The sequence below is a fragment of the Pygocentrus nattereri genome, chromosome 30, assembly GCF_015220715.1.
Source record: "Pygocentrus nattereri isolate fPygNat1 chromosome 30, fPygNat1.pri, whole genome shotgun sequence".
NCBI classification, from domain to species: Eukaryota; Metazoa; Chordata; class Actinopteri; order Characiformes; family Serrasalmidae; genus Pygocentrus; species Pygocentrus nattereri.
This window is the reverse complement of record NC_051240.1, coordinates 10,139,930-10,163,907: the sequence shown is the minus strand read 5'-3', so window position 1 is coordinate 10,163,907 and position 23,978 is coordinate 10,139,930. Positions and strand designations below refer to the sequence as shown.

At 39.5% G+C, this 23,978-nt stretch overlaps 2 protein-coding genes across 4 annotated transcripts in view; both read right to left on the bottom strand.

Annotated features, from left to right (window-relative positions):
* Positions 1-2,901: 2,901 nt before the first annotated feature.
* LOC108429992 (urotensin-2 receptor) lies at positions 2,902-3,954 on the bottom strand. The gene has a single exon (XM_017702115.1). It carries the CDS (start codon positions 3,952-3,954, stop codon positions 2,902-2,904), a length of 1,053 nt encoding a protein of 350 aa, XP_017557604.1.
* A 2,545-nt stretch (positions 3,955-6,499) lies between these two features.
* zgc:92360 (uncharacterized protein LOC436988 homolog) overlaps positions 6,500-23,978 on the bottom strand; it is a 37,313-nt gene continuing 19,834 nt past the window's right edge. The window contains exons 6-11 of one of the 3 annotated variants that reach the window (XM_037536352.1): positions 17,344-17,490; positions 16,242-16,325; positions 15,882-15,944; positions 10,488-10,559; positions 9,373-9,565; positions 6,500-7,166 (exon numbers count right to left, since the gene is read on the bottom strand). In XM_037536352.1, coding sequence (XP_037392249.1) covers positions 7,138-7,166; positions 9,373-9,565; positions 10,488-10,559; positions 15,882-15,944; positions 16,242-16,325; positions 17,344-17,490 — 588 coding nt within the window. In that variant the 3' untranslated portion in view covers positions 6,500-7,137. Of the gene's footprint in view, positions 7,167-9,372; positions 9,605-10,487; positions 10,560-15,881; positions 15,945-16,241; positions 16,326-17,343; positions 17,491-23,978 lie in introns of all 3 variants that reach the window. The other 2 variants (XM_017702140.2, XM_017702141.1) reach the window with 2 other exon arrangements.

Sequence of the window (23,978 nt, the reverse complement as noted above, 5' to 3'; positions counted from 1 at the left end):
CCAGATTCACGATGAAGACATGCATGGAGCCTGCATGGCACAGCTGAGCGTATTATGGCTAAGGTGTACCGGCTGCCTGACACATCGAGGATGCACATGATAATGAGGGAGGCACCCAAGAAAGGGGTTATCCATATTCCACCCCCTCTACCTGAGCCATTTCCTGAACCGCTGCTGCCTGAGTTTGAACCTGATGGGACAGAGATGCTTCTTTAACCCTCCTATCGTCCTTGGGGTCAATTTGACCCCATTCAATGTTTATCATTCAAAAAATAGTAGTTAACTTTTTTTCTTTTGCTTCATATTTCATGACTTTTCCTAATTTGATGGGGACAACTGATAAAGCATAAAATTGTTATGATGATATTTTTTCAATGTGCTGGACATATATTGCACGCATTGGTCATCCCCAGGGGTCAATTTGACCCCAAGCTGTTTTAGCTGTTAAAACTTGTCTGTCAGTGTGTGTGACCTAACATGACCACACCTGCAGGTGCAGTTGATACATTTGAGTTGATATATTTCATATATATATGAATATATATGAAATATATTGATATATATCATGAAACGTGGCAGGTGTCAGGTCTGTCCGACCCAAAACGATTGTAAGACCAGCATAACCTGTTCAAAACGCAAAAAATATGTAAGCAAGGAGCGTGCGCATACACTCTGCACATCCTGTGTACAGTAGTGCAGACTAACAGCTTTACGGTGGGCATAAAGAACTGTTTCATGTTTTGACTACTATCATTTTCACACTGTTTCGCAAATGGGTGTATTTTCATGTTGTTTTCATGTTGTTTGTCTCTAAAGACTAAAAGTTTACTGAGGGCATAAAAACCTATTCCATGTTTTCACTAGTATCTGACATGTTCTCATTATCCATTTTCTGTCTCACAAATGCCCCCCCCCCATACAAACAAAACAAACAAACAAACAAACAAAAAACTCTGCCACTGCCGGTCCCAAGCCCAGATAACAAAAGAGGAGGGATGAGCGAGATCTTAAAGTAACCAGACACAAATATATTACAAAAAATAGTAAATAAAAAATATGTAAATAAAAAAAGAAGTAAATAAATATGTTTATGAGAGGAAAAGGGGGAGTCACCAACATTAATCAACATGGTCATTCTGTGAGAGTCATGAATGTGCTCTCAACCTGAAAGTTTTTCTGATGGTGGCGCTACAGTAAAGGTCCTATCCACCATCACCAAAACAAGACTTGGGGTCATTAATGTTGAGAAGTAAATTTGAGAAGATTTGTATGAAAAATTCAAGATAAATTAATTCTAATTTAAAGGTTTGGCCTGATGGTGGCGCTAGAGGACAGGTCAACTCACTGATTTTCAAGGGGTTATTTATGTATTCAACAAATAAACAAAGTGCCTGTCACACAAACGTGGTCAACAATATTGTGTAAATCATTTTCTGGAGGTAAATGTCCCTGGGGTCAGATTGACCCCAAGGACCAAATTTGTTATTATATTTGAGGACGATAGGAGGGTTAAGTTGCCAGGCTCACGATCCACAAAAATGGAGATCAATTGAAAACGTTGCTCAAACCTTTGCACACAAATCATTAACTGTTACTTGCACGTCTTTTCAGGTTGAACATTTCTTTAAACTCTATGACAGCACCAGATCTAATCTGTTGGAAAATTATAAGTCTCAGCATGACAGGTACAATATTAGAGATCCAAATCAACCATATATATCCACAGCCATCATATGTACCAGTTCCAGACTCAGTCAGGAGGCTGCATCCACTCTATTTTCAATCACTGCATTTAAAAAAGGCCACAAGGTTCAGTGAGCATCGTCCAGGTAATTAGGTTTGTATTAGTCCTTTTCTGCTGGCCTAGGAAGATCCACAGTCCCAGGAGTAATTTGCACAGCTACTCGAAAAAGTCTGGGGCTGGGAGTGAGGAATTTAGTGGCCCGGAGAAACATTCCACAGAGAGGGGGGCAGTACAGACATGTACAACCAGGAAATATCCATTCTCAGATACATCCCTACATTTCACTATGTGTGGTAACAGCATGAGGACATTTATTATTATGAGTTTTAGAGTATTGCTAAAGAATTATCACAGCATCCTACAAATGTTTAAGTGAGCTTATCTCTATCAGGATCAGATCTGCAACAGATGTGCTACAATTACTACAGGACTTCAAGCATTACAAAACCACTATGTAATTGCTCAGAAAGAGAACATAAAGCCCTGAATTCTGGGTACATTGTCTCTATGGAAATACAAATGAATCCATGGCAACTTGACAGTGAGTTCAGAAGTCTGTAACAAGTTCCAGTTCTTATTCGAATCCTCATCAAATTGAAAATCCATTATATGCCATTATTTTAGACGTCCATCACATTTGACATGACATCTCAACTGCAGTCAACTGAAGCACCATTTATGAAGGAAACTAGATATGGGCCCATTGACATTTAAAAAAAGGTCAGATCCACTCAAAGTGCTCTGAAAGAAGCTCAAGTCGTCCCAAACATTTTATCTCCCTGGATAGTTCTACAGTGTATCTGCTGCAATCTTAACAAGATCTTTGCCCAAAGTTGAAACCAGGACCACTGCACTCTGTCTGTGAATGCCTGGACAGCATCGAAACCCTGAGGACTTTCCCTGTGGGTCAGATAGTTTTGGGTGAGTGTAGAGGACATGGTTTTTAACTAAGGAAAACTTGGCCATGTGCCAGCACCATAATGATAAAGTACTATGTTTAAAAAGTTAACAGTCATATGGTTGAGAACTTATAGCATCTCTTCCAAAGGACCAATCATACTACATCTGCTGGGAATGTTAAAACCTCAGCATTACATGGTTTAGGTAGATGTCAAGGTCCAGGCCATCAAGTTCAAATAAGATTACCTATAGCTATCTCATGCATTGACCACTGCAGCTGACCCCTGGTCAGCTCGACTAGAGCCTGAGGGCTGACCCCTTTGGGCCAAATAGTCTTTGTAATTGCGAGTAAGTAGGGTGTATAGGAGTGGGTTCACACAGCTGTTCCCATAGGTCAGGCAGGTGACAAAGAAGTTGACATAAGTGTGGGCAGCAGGCGAGAGCGACCGCAGCGACTCCGATGAAAAGAGCTTGGCCATCTGCCAGCCCCAGAAAGGTAGGAAGCAGGCCCAGTAAGCCACCACGATGCTGAAGATCATGGCCACAACTTTGTGCTTGAGCCTTGTCCTTCGTCCAGCTCCTGCTCCTCCTCTTTGGGTCAGGCTAGCCTGTGCTGTCCAGTAGCGTCTTGCTAACCCGGCATACAGCCCCACCATGACCAACCCAGGCACCAGCATGCTAGTGAAGAAGAGCACGGTCAGGTAAGCTTTGAAGGCCTCCAGCTTCCATGTGGGGAAACAGATGCGCTTGACCAGGCCTCCTGGTCCAGCACGGCCCTCTCGCAACCGGATCATCACCATCATGGGTAGTGTTAGGAGAAAGGCTGCAGCCCAGATTCCCAGAGCCACCAACCAGTGGCGGCGGATGGTAGAATGGCGGCGGGCACGGAATGGGGTAGCCACAGCACGGTAGCGCTCCAGGCTCATAGCAACTAATGCGAAAACACTAGCATGCATGGTGAGCAGGTCCAGGCTCAAGAGCACCCGGCAGCCTGTCTCACCAAAGAACCAGTTGTGGGCGAAGTAGGTGCACACCACAAATGGAATGGTGGCCAGGTAGAGCAGGTCAGCTGCTGCCAAATTAATAATAAAGACATGCATCGAGCCTGCACGGCGCAGTGCAGCTGAACGCATTATGGCCAAGGTGTACAGGTTGCCCGACACACCGAGGATGCACATGATGATGAGGGTGGCACCCAAAAGAGGAGTTACCCATATTACACTCCCTCCACCTGAGCCACTTCCTGCACCGCTGCTGCCTGAGTTTGAACCTGAAGGGCCAGAGATGCTGCTGTTGCTTGCCAGGCTCATGATCCACAAAAATGGAGATCAGTCGAAAAGACCAAATAGATTCAGGAGATTTACAACAGGTCCATAGTTGCACCCCTTCAACTCGAGGAACAGAAGTCCTTGGAATGGATGGAGAGTCCCAACAGATGGCATCTAGGATGCTGACCTTTGGATAAGATTCCCGTTTTTCAATCAAACGTGAAAATAACAGTGACAGAACTTTGAGAATGGTTGACAAGTTCTTAGAGATGTTGAGAAACAAGTCTTAAACAAAGCCATGATCCCGTTCTGTGCTGTAGAAAGCTTGCAATGTCCTGCTGGCGTGTCCAAGCTCAGTGGCCTATAAACTGAATGGGAATATCTAGAAATCCAAACATGGCTTTTCTTGTTCTGCATTCCTTTCTCACCCTCTTCCATAATACGGATGGCCATCAATGCTTCCATACAAGGTTTAAACTTTTGTGTCCTTCAGGTACGATCCTGCAAATGAGTATCAGAGTTGGTGTTGCGTTCTCCTGCACAATTATTGTTCTCCTCTCCTCCTTTACTCCTCTCCTGTTCTCTGTCCTTTTCTTTGCCTCTCACTCTCTCTATCTCTGTCTCTCTCTCTCTCTCTCTCTCTCCTCTTAACTTGCTCACTCACACATAGGTGCAAATGCACATGACGTGTAGGATTTATGAGATGCTCACTTTAGGCTGTCTGACCCAGCTTTGAACACCAGGGTGCCATTTCAGACATCAGCGATACAAGCACACATGCATTTCCACTGTATGATATGCACATGCTGTAGGTACTATACATATTGCTTTCCATAAAATGCACCATTTACACTGTATTTACATATCAGACAACTTACAATTTTAATCACTGGGAGCTGAATGCAGTGTTAGGTGTCTTGCCCAAGGAGAAATGAGGCAGTCTTGTCAGAGCAGGAATCAAACCCTAGTGTGCCGTATCAAACTTTCAACTCAGGTTACCTGACAGCTTCCATAACACTTGAGCTAAAAAGTTCAGTAGCGCAAAGGAAAATTTACAATTACACAAAGTCTTGCTTGTGAAATATTTTTCATTATAAAATAAACTGGCAAGATTTTTAGACCAAACATGCATTTTTGAGACCCAACAAAATTAATACAATCAGGCAAATTCCAGGTTTGCATGACTCCAGGTTCCCTGAACTTTTGACTCTGCCACTGGGGGGCCCTCATCAACTTCACTGAATTTTAAACAAGACAGCAGCAGAGCCATTGATAAAGGCATAAATTGGGTAGTAAACCATCCTAAATATAGTTTACCTAAAAGGTATGCCTTCAAATGAGATAATGCTACAGCTAACCGTAAAGCTAGTCAGGGCAATATTAGATGCTGAATATGTTGTTGTATTTTTGTTTATTTGAGCAACCTTAAATGAAATTATACAAAAGGTATACGTGCATGAATACATTTTGATCACAAATGTGAGGGCTTTATCATTCCGTTCAATCTGACTGATTTATCAAAATGCCAGCAGCAGAAGTTAAGAAATGCCAACTAGTAAACTAACTGATTTTACCTTTTTTGATAGACTTCATAAAAATGATTTAGCAAATACAGTAAGTCAGAAAAGGTTCATCTTAAATTAGATCCAGCATAAATCTGCCTGTTAATGGTTTTGATACAGAGCTGAGTTTGATCTTAGCTTCAGGAATGAAATAAAAACAGCACCACCCTTCAGATTATCTCCACATTTGTCAGGGATTATAATGTCCTCAATAACACCTTTCCACCATTTCTTATCTTAGTAATTCAGATTAGGCTTATTTACTACCACTGCTGTTCATTTGCTTGAGGAAACAGCGTTCAGAGACGACGAACACCGTCAAACATAATGCAATCAGGTAGTTCCCTCTGTGAGAAAGCACAGTCATTAATGTATGTATTAATATAATGTACGGTACTTACATTGCATACACATACACTCACCAGCCACTTTATTAGGTACACCTGTTCAGTTGCTTGTTAACACAAATAGCTAATCAGCCAATCACACGGCCGCAACTCAGTGCATTCAGGCATGTAGAGGTGATCAAGACAACTTGCTGAAGTGCAGACCGAGCATCAGAATGGGGAGGAAAGGGGATTTAAGGGACTTTGAACGTGGCGTGGTTGTTGGTGCCAGACGGGCTGGTCTGAGTATTTCAGAAACTGCTGATCTGCTGGGATTTTCACACACAACCATCTCTAGGGTTTACAGAGAATGGTCAGAAAAAGAGGAAATATCCAGTGAGCGGTCAGTTGTGTGGACGAAAATGCCTTGTTAATGTGAGAGGTCAGAGGAGAATGGGCAGACTGGTTCCAGATGATAGAAAGACAACAGTCACTCAAATAAATAAACTAAATCTCTGAGGAACGTTTCCAACACCTTGTTGAAAGTATACGATGAAGAATTAAGGCAGTTCTGAAGGCAAAAGGGGGTCCAACCTTTTACTAGTAAGGTGTACCCAATAAAGTGGCAAGTGAGTGTATATACCAAAATACTAAGACTGTCTTTTATGCAGAAACATAAACAAGCATACACAGAAAGACGTGTATTAATGTGCGTCGTATTTATTACAAATATTGACACTGTTTGTGTTTAATTCTTGCATTTAATGTCACAAGTACTACAGGCACTGTTATTCCATATTACTAAAGTGACCCATGATATTGTATCATTTTTTTAAATGATTAAGAAACAAACTTGGGTTGGCATGATGCATAAATCAAATAACAAGTCAAGTTAAAGGCCTAATATTACATAGTACAAAAGTCACCACTTGGATGCACTTCAATAAGTGAAAACAAGCAATTAAAACACTATTCAAAATCTACAGGAGAGGCTAGATCTACAAAGATGTGCCACTTGTAGAACAAGAGATGTGAGACCAATAGTTTGGTAGTTTAAACTAATACATAACCACATTACAGTATATAACAGTAATATACAAATTAAGTGTGATCCAGTAAACAGGCTAAACACATTTTACATTAACTGTTACTTTCTTTCTACTTTTTCTAATTGTGACTCGTGTTTGCCCTACATAATTACAGTTTTAGCTCTAAAAGTACTTATTGAAATTTAAAATATTCAGATATGGATTGAAACATGTAGTGTTCTGTCCCTTAGCCTTTAAGCCTCAAGCCTTTAGCTGCAGAGACTGAGATGAAAGGGGAGGTGCGCTCCATCAGTGTCTGTGCTTGAAGAGGGCCTCCACTGGGAGGGAAAAAAAAATAGTACATAATTATTTCACACACTGAAATTTCCAAACACACAATACTGTATAAACAGCAAAATAATTTAAAGCCCTTTATCTAGGCTGTAAGTACGTGTTAACCAGGCTTTGCAATATTACAATAAATGCAAACAAGAAACATGGTAGTATGCAAAAGCTTTAACCTCTGGTCAAATTACGTTTTGTTGTTTGATTTTCAAATGAAAATAAATCTTCACATTACAAGCCTAATGGCTCACATCCGATTTTTTGCTCAAATCCGATCTCTCTGACACAATGGTTCACACTCGTTTAAGTAAGTAATGTGAACAAACCGCAATCCTGAAATGACCCGCATGCGCACAATCCTACTCGTCTCACGTGAATGAATCACATGCATCATCAGCACAAACTAACGAGCATAAGAAGCTTCTCTGAGAAGATGACTAACTCTGATCAGCTCTCAGCTGTTCATTATTACAGTGAGACAAAGATGAAATAATGTTGCTTTTCCACTATTTACAGGCTTTAACGTCTGTTCTGCACTGCTGCCATGGTAACGCTGAATGACGGCGCACGCGCAGTGGAAAAAAATGCACATGACTTCCGATCTGAGTGCCGTATTAAGGTTGCATGGCCACAAATTGGATACTTAATTGAGGTAAAGACAGTATTTAAGGTGACAGTGACACTGACATTTGAAAAAACCCCCAGCAACACAACTGTGCCTGATATGCTCGAACCACCTCTACACACATACTATGTCAGTGTCACTGCCATGCCGAGAAAGGTCCAGCATCAAAATAGTAATTGGTCAAGAGGGGAGCTCACAATCAGAAACAGATGTATCTGTATTTGTGCACCTATACAGTGAACCTACAAGCAGGTGGAGCTCATAAAGTGGCCAGTGAGTGGAAGTATGAATTAGGTATTTCTAATAAAGTGGCCATTAAGTGGAAGTATGAAGTAGGTGTTTCTAATAAAGTGGCCATTAAGTGAAAGTATGAAGTAGGCATTTCTAATAAAGTTGTCAGAGAGTGGAAGTATGAAGGAGATGTTTCTAATAAAGTGGCCATTAAGTGAAAGTATGAATTAGGTATTTCTAATAAAGTGGCCATTAAGTGGAAGTATGAAGGAGATGTTTCTAATAAAGTGGCCATTAAGTGAAAGTATGAATTAGGTATTTCTAATAAAGTGGCCATTAAGTGGAAGTATGAAGGAGATGTTTCTAATAAAGTGGCCAGTGAGTGAAAGTATGAATTAGGTATTTCTAATAAAGTGGCCATTAAGTGGAAGTATGAATGTGTTTCTAATAAAGTGGCCATTAAGTGAAAGTATGAAGTAGGTGTTTCTAATAAAGTGGCCATTAAGTGAAAGTATGAAGTAGGCGTTTCTAATAAAGTGGCCATTAAGTGAAAGTATGAAGTAGGTGTTTATAATAAAGTGGCCAGTGAGTGGAAGTATGAAGGAGATGTTTCTAATAAAGTGACCAGTGAGTGGAAGTATAAAGGAGGTGTTTCTAATAAAGTGGCCAGTGAGTGGAAGTATAAAGGAGGTGTTTCTAATAAAGTGGCCAGTGAGTGGAAGTATGAAGTAGATGTTTCTAATAAAGTGGCCAGTGAGTGGAAGTATGAAGGAGATGTTTCTAATAAAGTGGCCAGTGAGTGGAAGTATAAAGGAGGTGTTTCTAATAAAGTGGCCATTAAGTGGAAGTATGAAGTAGGTGTTTCTAATAAAGTGGCCATTAAGTGAAAGTATGAAGTAGGTGTTTCTAATAAAGTGGCCAGTGAGTGGAAGTATGAAGGAGATGTTTCTAATAAAGTGACCAGTGAGTGGAAGTATAAAGGAGGTGTTTCTAATAAAGTGGCCAGTGAGTGGAAGTATAAAGGAGGTGTTTCTAATAAAGTGGCCAGTGAGTGGAAGTATGAAGTAGATGTTTCTAATAAAGTGGCCAGTGAGTGGAAGTATAAAGGATGTGTTTCTAATAAAATGGCCACTAAGTGGAAGTATGAATTAGATGTTTCTAATAAAGTGGCCAGTGAGTGGAATTACAAGGGAGGTATTTCTATTAAATGCATATATGTGATGAAAAGAATGATTATTCATGTGCATTTTAAACAGATGATGAAATCTCAAGATACTTTGGTAGTTCGGCTGTGACTCATTATATTGTAATCTGATGCAGAAGATGTCCATTTTTCCACTCACTGCTGTACTCCTGCGGTGACATTGGTGTGTTGATGACCTCATTAAAGTGCTTGAACCAATCTAGCTGCTCCGTCTCCGTCTCACAGGTAAACAGGAAGCTACGTTCTGGTGTTTTTATGGTGATGCCGTGTTGCCAGGCACCGTTACAGTGGGCGCCTGGGGTTAAGCCCAGGCTGGCGCTGTAGCCCAAATCCTGGTGACCCAAGAACACCTCACCCTTAGCAAACGCATCCTGCCATCCAAATACACAGCACAACAAGGAGTTACAGTCGCATGCAGGGTTTGGGCACCCCCATTACATGACACTGATTTTCTAAGTGAAAACGAGTAAACATGCTCTACAGAGAACACACTTCTGCACAATTTAATGCACAATCACTGTGTTTATTTGCTGAATTTAACATTTATAACACTTAAAATGTGTCCTGGGCAGAAGTTATGGCACATTTTATACTTTATTTTACCTACTAGTGTGTTAAACTTTGAATTGGTGAGCTACAAACTGCACCTTGTAGAAGACGTTTCAAGTAACATGTAGGTAGGTTAAGAGTGGTCCACCACCAGAGTGGTCCAAGACCAGCTCTGTAGTCAGAAACTGACCGCTGATGAAGGGCTAGAGGATGACTAACTCAAACTGCACACCAGCAAAGCAGCACTCAGTCAGTGTGTGTATATTAATACAACATTTGGCTGTAGTTTACAGTGAATGTTTTATTAATCTTAGCGATAGCATGGTAATACTGATGCAGGTTTCACCATCACTGCCACATGGGGGCAGTTAAACTGATTAGGCATGAGGGCACTGATTTACCATATGGACTTGGACAAGCACCAGTAACAACTTGCTAGTAGGAAATTAACACATTGACTGGCACTGCTGTAACAGGTGCCAGTAGCTGCCCATGAGTGCTGATCTGTGGTCAGTTTTATCAGTCCAAATGTACTTGTCCAGTAAGCACTGGTTCACAAAGCTGCTCCAAGATCAGTGGCAATATGCCACAGCATACCGACTTCTGTCTCACCAGGAAACATTTAAAAAAAAAAGGAATTTAAGTGTGTGTGGTGTGTGTGTATCTGCATGTAATTCTGAGAACAGGAAAATAAACAGATACTACCAAAGGATCTTTGAAGTACATTAGCTTCCTGTGGTCCAAGGTGAACCAACGCTTCTTGAAACCCTCGGTTTGCTGCAAAAGGAGAAAGAGAAACAGAGTGAAAAATTCATGACTGCACACATGCTGCAGTTCAGCACTGTAAATCAGATCTTCACCTAGAACTTTATCTCAGACTTCTAACACCGCAAGCACGCCATAAACTAGACAGTATAAACTCTGCTGACTTAACCTTTTAATGCAATGGGGCAAAAAGTGGCTACAGTGGTGTGCATATGTTTGGACACCCTGGTCAAATGGCATGTTTTGTTGATTATCTATGTGAAAAGATGTTAACACGTCTTCTACAGAGAACATGCTTCTGGACATATTAATGAGTGTTTATTCATTTATTTAACATACTGAGAAACTATAAATACGTAATGTGCCGTAACATTTTTTGGTACACATTTTAGGTTTTAATGTTTTATTACTTTCCAATGTACTAAACTCGGCAGATTAATAGAATTTGTGCACTACAATTTTGAGAAAATAGCTTATTTAAAGCTGGAGAGGGAGAATTTGAAGCACAACCTACATAATAAAATTGTTCTTCTGCATGTTCTGTGCAGTTTCCATCAACGAGGTTTCCAAACCCTCAAACCTTATACCTTTGCTTTCTGTAGTGAAGGAATGTGTTGCTATGTAATGTGTTTAGTGCTGTGCTATACACCAATCAGGCATAACATTATAACCATCTCCTTGTTTCTACACTCATTGTCCATTTTATCAGCTCCACTTACTATCTAGGACTGTAGTCCACCTGCTCTGTGAGGGTCCATGGAGGTCCTGACCACTGAAGAACAGGGTTAAAGGGGGCTAACAAAGTATCAGAGAAACAGATGGAGTACAGTCTGTAACTGTAGATCTACAAAGTGCACCTATACAGTAAGTGGAGCTGATAAACTGGACATTGAGCATAGAAACAAGGTCATAATGTTATGCCTAAACGGTTTTACTATATTCAGCATTGTGTGCTGTATCATGCATGTGACCGTATCTAGAACATTCTGTTCTGCCTATTTCTGTCTATGCCTACATGACCACATCTGTCACACCTGTCACTTGTCAAATATAGGCTGGGCCTAATCTTGATAATAGTCCAGACTATATAATTGTGACTGTCCACTGTTCAATGGGCTGGCAAAATGTCTGGTACTTTCACAAGAAATTAAGATTAGATTTCCCAGACATAAGGGCTGTGCCCTGGTTTGGCTGGTTTGGGTTCTTTTTTCTCCCATATGACTGTACGTTTCCCTTAGTAACATGATTTCTCAATGCTGTTGTATTTATTGTGAAATATGAAGAATGTGAGCTAACAAAGTTGAAACTTCAGAGGCTTTCATTTTGTTGGTTGTGTCTCAGTGTAGTAAACTAACAACCTTCAGGTTAACACTCATAAATCCTTAGATGTACATGGGGCACTGTGGTTTATTACACCTGGAACTGATATATACTGTAAGATAACAAATTTACTCGGCACAAAGTCTAATCACCAATATTACACTGTTGCATTTGTTAGACATTTAAGATAGTCTAGCCAAATGTCTACTCACATCTTACAGCAGTGCTGCACTAGTCTCTAGAGATTTTGAGTCTCTAGAGATTTTTTTAAATTATATTAAATGACATCACAATGTGTCACAATCTCCTTTTCCGAGCACGTCATGGATACTGTCACTACTTAAAAATCACTTTCCAACTGCATTATAAAAGGAACAATATTAGTTTAACTGGATTAAATGCAGCATCACATGTGAAATGTTGAACACAAGTACTTGGATTCATAGTTTTTGGCTGTGTTTTTAAAATGTGGCACTATTTTGTCTGTTCTAACTTACTTGATGTCAGAAAAAATATATATTGTGTGTATCATAAAAAGTGTCCTAAAATTTGCCATTTTGCCTAGTTTAACAACTGGTAAAAGGAACTTTTACAAAACTACAGCTGCTTTGACTGGATTTTTGGGGAGGACTGGCTTTTTTTCCCATTAGCTGGTAAATGCAGAAGGAAGCCAGATAGGTAAATGTTACTGCTATCTTACTATATCCATGTAACTGTAATAACTTTCCTCAAATTATTCTCAAAATAGAGAGAATGTGTTACTCATATGACAGAAATGACTCTTCAGATGAGTAGCATGAAAAGCTGAAAAGATAAAGTTAGCCTTACCTCAGTTTAGCTCATTTTTCTCTGACTGAGAAAGTAAAAAGTGCCGGCTAGAGATAGAATTGCTGGCTCCCTTACAATCTACTTCAGCAACAGAGGTGAGCTTTACTAATGTTAGTTTGTATTTATTTATGTAATATCGCATTCATTAGCCTATAGATAGTGGCTAGGTTGGCAGTCATGATTGGCTGACACCGCAGGGATAATCAATGGCTGTATAATGGATTTGCATAATGCAAATATACAAAGTGACAGTGACCATTAATGGATAAAAACATGAAATAGACATACAATTATCAACTCTGTCCAATTGTCAAATGTCAAGACAAGATTTAAAGGACCTAGAAAGTTCTCTGACAGAACTGCTCTTTGACTGGCCAGGAATGCAAAGCAAAACCCCCACATCACTGATAAAACTGGTCTGATTAAATTAGAACATAAATAAATGAAAATATGAAAAAGATCATGAAATGTCAAATTGATGAGGCTGGGGAATGCAATGCTACCCAACGGAATACTACATAACATATTGGAATTTATTGTTACTCTGATCAAATCAGTAGTAAACGATTACTGATCGAATTGCGCTATGAATGAGCAACGTATTCAACTACAAATCCGTGTGCATTTTTCAGACAATGATAGGAAACACTATAGCAAGTTTTATTGTGGCTTACATAAATAAACACACTAACTCCTTTGGTGGCAGATTTCAACAAGTTACATGGGACATCATCATAGTATCTGAATGTATTGCTGGCAAAATGCTAGACTTGGTAGGGTTAAAGGCTGCAAATAACAGGCTCGTTACAGGCGAATAACAAGCTAGATGCCTTGAGCACGCTTCACATATCTTAAGGCCTATTATTCTGTAGTCACTATGAATTATTTGGTAACAAAGGAGTGTGAAACTCATATGTCTTGTGACAAACATCACACAGTTTCTAGAATTCCTTTGGCTTTTGAATCTGGCTCTGCCTTTGTGCTTATTCATACAAGCTGCTACAGTAGTGCTTCACCCTGGCCTATCTCCAGTGGATAAGACCACATTGTTATGCAGATCAAGGACCTAACTGATAACTCTCTGTCTTGCAGAGTTCAGCTGGTTCTGCTTTATAAGTGGCAGTCATTAGTCTATAAGAGGACTTAAATGTCCCAGTGAGATTTAGCATTACTGCTCTGCAGCACTACTCTAATGTACTATTTAGTATGTTAATAGAGTGCTACTATTGTGCTGTTCTGACAGATGCAAGCTGATCTGTTTTAGGTTTTAGCCATTACTGATGCATGTTCATCTTTCTTTGGCACATTTTTTTTAAGATCTCAGAGCTTATTTGACTCATTAGGCCCTAATCATGAGTGGGGTGAAGGCAATTCCAGAGCTTAATAAGTTCAGTAAGCTAAGAAATTACATAAAACTTCTCTAGAATTTATTCTTACATTCATCAGCCATGCGCTTATCAAGTGGCTGACTGGGGATCTGAAATTGAAGATAGACTGGCTCTTATAAAGCAAAGGAAGTTACAGTTGTCACTGTCTCAAATGCCATTAATAAACAGGAGAACTGCTGAAGTCAAGATGAGATTTGAAAAACCAAGAAAATTCTCTGAGGTGTGCAAAGTAAAACCCCCACATCACTGCCTACATACAGGAAGATTTGGCTGGTGCGGACATAGTGGTGCACTTGCCTAATGTGAAGTGTTATTGTATAAACATCATCTACACGTAAGAGTCATTAGAAGATAAAGCCAACATCTTAACTATGTAAAACATCTAGATAAGCCAGAGGAAAGTTCTGTAATATGATGAAATTACAAACGCTTTAGCTACAATCTGTATGATATGTATAGAGAAAAACAAGAGCAGCATTTGATGAAAAGAACACCTTGCCAACTGTTAAGTTTGAGGGTGGATCTGTTATGCCGAGGGGCTGTGTGGACTTTAATGTTACTGACAATATTTAGTTAGATCCTAAAAATGCTGTACATTCAAGATGACCTAAAATACTTCTGAATGACAAGCATTCTGCAAGGAAAACAATCAAGTGCAAAATGAAGTAAAGACTGTTAGCTGGCTACAAGAAACATTTGGAGGCTCTCATTGAAAGGCTAAAGTACTGAATGAACAGGTATCCAAAATAACATTTTCACAACAAAGTGAAATTTTACAACTATACGCATTAAAAAAATGAAGTTTGTCTGCTTTCAGTTTTTCTGTTTACACACACATTTTATTATATATATATATATATATATATATATATATATATATATATATATATATATATATATATATATATATATATATAAAATATACACAATTTATATCTTCTATCTTTATATGTTATATTTTTTATATTTTATGTTTTCATCTTATACGCAGTTCAGACACTACTGATCAAAATACATGTTTTGTTTATTTTCAAAGTGAACATAAGTTAATACATCCTATACAGAGAATTCACAGAAAATTTCTGCCTATTTTATGCACAATTTATATTTGTTTGCTTAAATTAACATATTTGGAAAAAAAAAAGAAAATGTAAAATGTGCTGCAACTTTTCTACAAGCCATATTTTATGGCTTTGTCCCCTCCGAGTAATGTGAAATTCAGTAAATAAATAGTAATTATGCATTAAAATGTGCTGAAGTGTGTTCACAGAGGGGGATGTGTTGAATTAATTTCTAATAGAAATTCAACAAAACATGTCATTTCACCAAGGGTGGCGTGGATGGTATTTAGAGACTGCATTTTTGCATACAGTGCAGGTTTTGTATGCTCTTCAGTAATCCTGATCCGTAATCTCAAACCTTTACAGTAAAAACATTCAGTAATTATGTGCAAGGTTTGCTCTCTAAATGACGTTCTTATAGTACAACCCTTCCTACTAAAGGCCCCCACACGCTGAGAGTTATTCATTTAATAAATGAAATTGAACATGTGTCTTGCACAGTGTATGCAATATTTCTGATGGTGAAAACGCATCATTTTATTACTCGCCGATTTGACACGGGCCCACTCCACCAATATCAAACTGGGCTATAACATCCAAGTTATACATGAAAGCACACATAATATTCACACATAAAAATATGCGTTATTTTAAACCCCTAAAAGCTCACACAGTTTTAGACCTCAGAACGGAGGCTCATTTAGGAGTGATTAGTAAGTTGTGTTGGAGTGTCTTACCCTCGGCCCCGTCTTCTCCATGTATCCCTCTTTCAGGAAATTGCGTGTCAGTTTGGGTTTTAGCTGAAAAGAGGAAAGAAGAGATGAAGCCTTTTGCTAACTCTGGGTTTGCGTGAACAGTTGCAGTGAGTAGGTGTTTTGGCTATTTCAGCTGAACAGAATATGACTAGCATCTGTGGCATTTAAAACAATAGCAAATTAGGGGGAGTAAAGAATCTATTCAGGGTATGAACAGGAAGTAAAAAGGAGAAGAGGGGTAGTTTTAAAATAAACAACTGCATGGGTGAAGGCATGTGTCTATGTATGTGTGTGTGTGTGTGTGTGTGTGTCAGTGTGTGTGAGAACTCTGCATTACCTCACCTCAATGTCAGAAGCTCCAGGAAAAGCTACTTTTAAGTAGTGCAACTGAACTGCTCGGATAGAATTAAACCAGTCCACTATTTCCTAAAAGAGAGAGAGAGAGAGAGAGAGAGAGAGAGAGAGAGAGAGAGAGAGAGAGATGGATATACACAATAGTGTGCAAAAGTCAAAACTGCCATAGTACAAATTATTCTTATTTCGGGTGATGTTATGAGATAAGACATAAAATAACCAATTTGCATAACAGGTGAGAAATTAGAAGGAAAATATTTGAAAAAACAGCAATAAAAACAAAATTTCTAACTTCCACGCAAGACCTGGTAGATCACCAAAATCGTCCCCATCAGAAAAACTGTACTTAAAGTTCCCATCTTTTTTTTTTTTTTGGAATTCTGAGAACTCAAATCTCAACGTCATTAAATGCGAGACTGAGATTAAGTCCCACATTACCCTTATTAGTCTCACAATGTGGATATTTAACCTCCACAATCGAGCCCACCCATGCAGTGAAACACCACCTACACACTAGTGAACACACACACTAGGGGACAGTGAACACACTTGCCCGGAGCGCACAGCCCTATCCGCAGCGCACAGGAAGCAGTTGGGGGTTAGGTGCCTTGCTGAAGGCACCTCAGTCATGTCCCATCAGCTCAGGTGATCGAATCGGTGACCTTCTGGTCACAAGGCTGGCTCCGTAACCTCCAGCCCACGACTGCCGCTAATTTTTTGGAGATTGTTTGGAACACAAGAAGCAGAAAATGCGAACAACTTCTAAGACTGAACTTTAGAGCTGATGTAAAATATCGCTGCAGACTTCTTTGAAGAACTTAGCCTCTTGAATAGAATGGAAGCTGTAATAAAGGCAAAGAGTGGACACACTGAATACCAAAAATGATAAAAATGATATTCAGTTGTTGAGGCCTCTCAATCTGTAATTTTCTATTCATGCAAGTTCAGTAGTCATGTTCATCCTTTAGGGTTTAAGGTGTTAACAGTGGACACTTCTGCTTAGAACTATTTAGACAGAAACAGATAGTATATAAATAGATCGCTCGTCTCTAAAACGACTCTGTCAGCAGTTCTCTGGGGAGTGTCAAACCTTGCTGCTTTCATGGTGGAGGAAGATGTTGCGTGTGCTGAAGTCTTTAAGGTATGTGATCTGGAGGCCATTAGGGTGGGCAATTTTCTCTGGCTGGAAAGACGCATTGATGGTATCCACCTTAATTACGGCTTTAGGCTCCTTAGCCTGTAAGAAAACAGAGACACGAGGAGGTTCAGAAATATGCAATCACACACGCACGACATCAGGTAACAAACACACAAGCATTCATAAACAGGCATGCACACATACACCAACACATGATAGGTATTTGTTTAGAAAGACAAGCTTATCCGACTTTTGACCCGTTCAACCAATGCCTTTCTTTCACTAGAAACCTGAGACATACAATATCATTTAATCAATTAATCTTGAACACACTTTTAGTCACAGTCAACCCAGATTTTAGACAAAACTAATAAACAGAAGCCCTTTCTGCATTAGTGACCTCTGAAAACACACAACCATATTCAGAATCATTGGCGTCCTTTAGGAAAATTAGCTAAATTAGCTAAAATCACTAGGAAGTAACCCACATATGCAATGACTGATATTTTAGGCTTAAGCATGTAAGCTGCACATCTTTAGTTCTGGACTTAAAAAAACATTTTAAAAAATCATAGGTTTCAAAAATATTTACACTCCACTCTTCTGGGAAGAATAACAGCACTAAGAAAGGTTGGAGAACACCAAGTGAAACACTGCTCTATGCAGAATATTTGCTTGTGGACTGCTCTCTGTAACACACACTATGGGTCAAATCTGGGGAATGAGAGGGCCAGAACTGATTCTGTGTCCCTGTCATCATTTCTGTGTGGATTGTAATGTGTGTTTAGGGTCATTATCTTGCTGAGGTCATTATCTTGCAGTCTATCCACAACCAAATTTCAGCCCTCTGGCAGAGGCAAACAGATTTTTAGTAGAATTCATTATGCCTATGACTTTCACAAAAGTCCCTGGAACACTGGCAACAAAAAAGCCCCATAGCATCCGTGATCCACCACCATATTTGACAGCAGCCACCAGGTGCTTTTCACCAAAAGTGACAACGATGCACAAGACCAAAAAGTTCAAGTTCATCAATAACATTTTGCAAAATTCACACACTGTATTTTCTGGCTTGCTCCTAGCAAAGGCTTCTTTCATTAAGCTCTTCCATCAAGCTTCCAGTCATGGAGGTGGAATCAGTGGATTTTCAAATTTGAAAACCCCAAGATTGAACTGAACTGCAGTTTTCATTGCCAGTTTTCCTGGCAAATTATCAATTGTTCTTTGCTTCTCAAACTCTTTTCTATTGCTCTGGTTGTTTTAAATGGTAATTTCAACTGACTACATTCTTTATATTTATTTCCTTTTGTGTGCAGATCCACAACCAACTGTCTCATTTGAGTTGACAGCTTTATTTACTCCTGAATGGATGACAAAGAGATTTTATGAGTAATCTTATATTTATACTCCACAAAAATAGGAAAATGGTCACAAAAAAGGCAATAAAGTACCAATATGTAATGAAGTGCAGACAGAGAGAACCACAGTAACCAGCATAAAATGGATTTACCCTTTAAGTTGTAAGAAAATAAAACATGGTGATTTTGTAAAAATGCTTTAAATTTTCAGAATCATTTCGCTCGTCCTGACATTGTAGGTTAGCTTTGTCTGATTCTCTTACAAAGTCAGGACAATTTTATCTTCAAAAACAATAAAAACAAAGACGCATACACATTTCCACAAATGCAAAGATGTGCAAATCATGTAAGCCCTATATTTAAATGAAACCACAAAGACAACATATAAAATGTTGAAACTTAGAAATTTTATTGTTTTTTGAAAAATATATGTCCATTTTGAATTTGATACCTACAAAATGTTCCCAAAAAGTCGGGAGGGGGGCATTTTTACCACTGTGTTTCATCACCTTTTCTTTTAACAGCACACTATAAGCTTTGGGGAACTGAGGAGACCACCTGCTGTAGCTTTGAAAGTTAAATGTTTTCCCATTTTTGATTAACATAAGATGTTAGCTGCTCACCAGTTCATCTCCTTTGTCGTATTTTTCATTTTTTAATGTGCCAAATGTTATCAGTGGTGACAGCTCTGGACTGAAAGCAGGCCAGTTTAGAGCCCAAGCTCTTTTAATACAGAGCCATGCTGTTGTAATATGTGCAGAATGTGGTTTGACATTGTCTTTCTGAAATAATCAAGGCCTCCTCTGAAAAAGACTTTGTCTGGAGGGCAGCATATGTTCCCAAAACATGTATATATCATTCCTGGATTCTGTTTATATACAGTGGGTTGCAAAAGTATTCAGCCCCCTTGAACTTTTCAACCTTTTGCCACATTTCAGGCTTCAAACATAAAGATATGAAATTGACATTTTTTGTGAAGAGTCAACAACAAGTGGGACACAATCGTGAAGTGGAACGAAATTTGTTGGATATTTTAAACTTTTTTTAGAAATAAAAAACTGAAAAGTGGGGCGTGCAATATTATTCAGCCCCCTTGCTTTAATACTTTGTAGCGCCACCTTTTGCTGTGATTACAGCTGCAAGTGGCTTGGGGTACGTCTCTGTCAGTCTTGCACATCGAGAGACTGAAATTTTTGCCCATTCTTCCTTGCAAAACAGCTCGAGCTCAGTGAAGTTGGATGGAGAGCGTTTGTGAACAGCAGTTTTCAGCTCTTTCCACAGATTCTCGATTGGATTCAGGTCTGGACTTTGACTTGGCCATTCTAACACCTGGATGCGTTTATTTGTGAACCATTCCATTGTAGATGTTGCTTTATGTTTTGGATCATTGTCTTGTTGGAAGATAAATCTCCGTCCCAGTCTCAGGTCTTTTGCAGACTCCAACAGGTTTTCTTCCAGAATGGTCCTGTATTTGGCTCCATCCATCTTCCCATCAATATTAACCATCTTCCCTGTCCCTGCTGAAGAAAAGCAGGCCCAAACCATGATGCTGCCACCACCATGTTTGACAGTGGGGATGGTGTGTTCAGGGTGATGAGCTGTATTGCTTTTACGCCAAACATAAGTTCGATTTTGGTTTCATCTGACCAGAGCACCTTCTTCCACATGTTTGGTGTGTCTCCCAGGTGGCTTGTGGCAAACATTAAATGAGACTTTTTATGGATATCTTTGAGAAATGGCTTTTTCTTGCCACTCTTCCATAAAGCCCAGATTTGTGCAGTGTACCACTGATCGTTGTCCTATGGACAAAGTCTCCCACCTCAGCTGTAGATCTCTGCAGTTCATCCATAGTGATCATGGGCCTCTTGGCTGCATCTATGATCAGTCTTCTCCTTGTTTGAGCTGAAAGTTTAGAGGGACGGCCGGGTCTTGGTAGATTTGCAGTGGTCTGATGCTCCTTCCATTTCAATATGATCGCTTGCACAGTGCTCCTTGAGATGTTTAAAGCTTGGGAAATCTTTTTCTATCCAAATCCGGCTTTAAACCTCTCCACAACAGTATCTCGGACCTGCCTGGTGTGTTCCTTGGTCTTCATGATGCTCTCTGCGCTTTAAACAGAACTCTGAGACTATCACAGAGCAGGTGCATTTATACGGAGACTTGATTACACACAGGTGGATTCTATTTATCATCATCAGTCATTTAGGTCAACATTGGATCATTCAGAGATCCTCACTGAACTTCTGGAGTGAGTTTGCTGCACTGAAAGTAAAGGGGCCGAATAATATTGCACGCCCCACTTTTCAGTTTTTTATTTCTAAAAAAAGTTTAAAATATCCAATAAATTTCGTTCCACTTCACAATTGTGTCCCACTTGTTGTTGATTCTTCACAAAAAATTACAATTTCATATCTTTATGTTTGAAGCCTGAAATGTGGCAAAAGGTTGAAAAGTTCAAGGGGGCTGAATACTTTTGCAACCCACTGTATGGTTTCTTTCTGTGTTTAAGAGTTTGAATTAGTATTTGTGGATGCAGCAATGAACTGTTTTATAGACAGTGCTTTTCAGAGGTTTTTCTGAGCCTCTGTAGTGATTTCCTCTACAGAATCATGTCTGTTTTAATTCAATGCCACATGACAGCCCAAAGGTCACAGCCAGCAGATACTGGCTTTAGCGCTTGTACCCTGCATTCAGAGATTTCTCCAGATTCTCTGGATCTTTTAATGTCATTATGTACCAAAGATGATGAAAAGCAAATATTATTTGCTATTTTACTCTGAGAAATGTTATTCTTGAATTGTTGAGCTATTTGCCTGCATAGTCTGTCAGAGTGGTGAACCTCTCCCCATCTTTACTTTTAAAAGCTTCTTTGGGATTGCATTAGCCATGTTACTGACCTGTTGCCAATTAACCACCAGGAGTTTTTTTTTAGCATTTAACAACTTTACCAGCCTTTTGTTGTCCCAGTCCCAACGTTTTTGGAATGTGTTGTTGGCATCCAATTCAAAATAGGCAAATATTAAAAAAAAAAAAACATAACATAAAAACATCAAAATAACATTTCTCAGTTTCGACATATCATATGTTGTCCTTGAACTATTTTCAATTAAATATAGGGCTTATTTACTTTTTTGGAAATTGGATTATATATTGCGGGTGCGTTTTTATTGTGTGTGTGTGTGTGTGTGTGTGTGTGTGTGTGTGTGTGTGTGTGTGTGCTTTCCATGTGGGAAACAGCCACATGTCAAAATACCATCGCCCCAGGGTGCATTTGGTCACCACAAAGAGCTAAATATGTGTCTACACACACACACACACACACACACACACACACACACACACACACACACACACACACACACATTCTAGCCACACCCAATTTAGAACCAGGAAAAGCTGCTAATAATACAAACAGACATGATCTAGAGGTCCAGCAGTGCTGACCCAGTGGACAGGTTGTGTAAGCAGACTGAAGGGTAGAAATTGTCTCTCAGCATCCACACATCCTCTCCTCCAGCAGCAACACCTGAATATTTCAAACACTATTACAGCAGGGCACTCAGGCCAGTTCACCCCAATCTATACGGTCAGTGCTCCCAGCTGGAGGTAAAGAGAAAAATCTAAACAGCTCTGAGTCCACAGTCAGGATTTGCCCAGCTAAGCACCTTGACTGCTAGCAAATACTGCTCACACAGTGAGCTCTGCTCCAGTAGCAGTTTGACACAACCACCCAGAAGAACAGGACGTCAGCTTAAGTCTCAACAACATGCTATATATGACTCTCTAGGAAACCCTATTTAACCCAAAACTGGGGTATTTACTGTTTATCTATATAAAAAAGTTGCATTTTGATGTTCCTAAACCAATTTGCCCCTTACTCAAAGGCATGTTTGATGTCCAGTGTTTTTGTGCTGGAGCTGCAAGGCCAATCACAGCTAAAGTAATGGAACAGCGGTCAGGTAACTATAAATTAACTATCATCATCATCATCATCATCATCATCATCTTTTCATTCCATGCTTTTTTGTGTCCTTTCATGGGCCTCAGTTTTAAAGAGGAACCACAAATCTTTGCACGATCTTAGAGCCTATATGGCAACAGCACTTCAGGCACCGTTTTCATACAGCGTCCATTCAAACATGATTTTTTGCCCAAAGGAATGAATGCCGGACTGACCCAGATATCACATACAGACTACTTTGGACACCATAGCAACCACCTGGAACAAGTAATGGTCTAGCAATATGTTAACAATCATAGTGGATGCCATAGCAATGGTCTAGCAATACCTTAGCAATAACTTGAGGTAACATAACCAGGGCCTAGCAGCACCTTAGCAACCACCAGGGATACCACAGCAACGGTCTAGCAACATCTTACAGTACGTACTGTGGTATAGTACATGCTGTATCGTGACTAGCATGTTAGCTTGCGGCTAAAGCGTTAGATCAGGACACTATAATCGGTTTCATCTTTTGTTCTGAATACTGTACTTTTATAGTGCAAATAATGTTCTAATAAACTTAAATGGCAACATTTGTCTCTGAAAAAGAACACACCAGATCAAATAATGACTTTTGGGAACCATTACACCCCTATATGTGGCTAAATTAGCTTACTACCTCTGGCTAGCTAAAAAGTCTTGCTTGCTATCTCATTAGATTTAGTACTTTAGTTTAAATGTATTAAGTAAACCCATTGATCTTTAGGGTGAAATGCAGAGTGATAACAGCCTGTTGGCTGCTAACTGAGTGAGCAGCGGAAGTATTCCCACAACAGCCAACCACATCAAATGCAAATAATCATACATGTAGCCACGGAAGTACAGGAACAATGATGTTTTTCTATTTCCATATCATCTAGATGAATCTCTTAAAGCTTCTCTTTTTGGCTGTGATGTGAGTGATCTGTGGGTTAAAGGCTCTGTTCCTTTTAGTGATATTGGCTGCAGAGAGACTGCAATGCAATGTATGTCTTTAAATGCACACTCAAGACCTTTGTCTAGGCTTAGGGTGCATTTAGACTTGGCAGGCTCAGTTTGATTAAAATTAACTCTGGTGCGATTGCTCGGTTACTGTTCATTAGAGCAAGTGAGGCCTCGGGTGTGCCTCAAAGAAGTGGGCTGAGACCCCCTGAGCAGGTCTTGTCTCAGTCAGCTCCAGAACTCTGGTGGTTCATTTGATGTGAGAATGCAGAACATACCAAAAAAACACCCAAATGGACCAAAGA

What these genes read in the sequence shown, in the direction of transcription:
- LOC108429992 (XM_017702115.1), bottom strand. Translation starts at nt 3,954, where the DNA reads ATGAGCCTGGCAAGCAACAGCAGCATCTCTGGCCCTTCAGGTTCAAAC.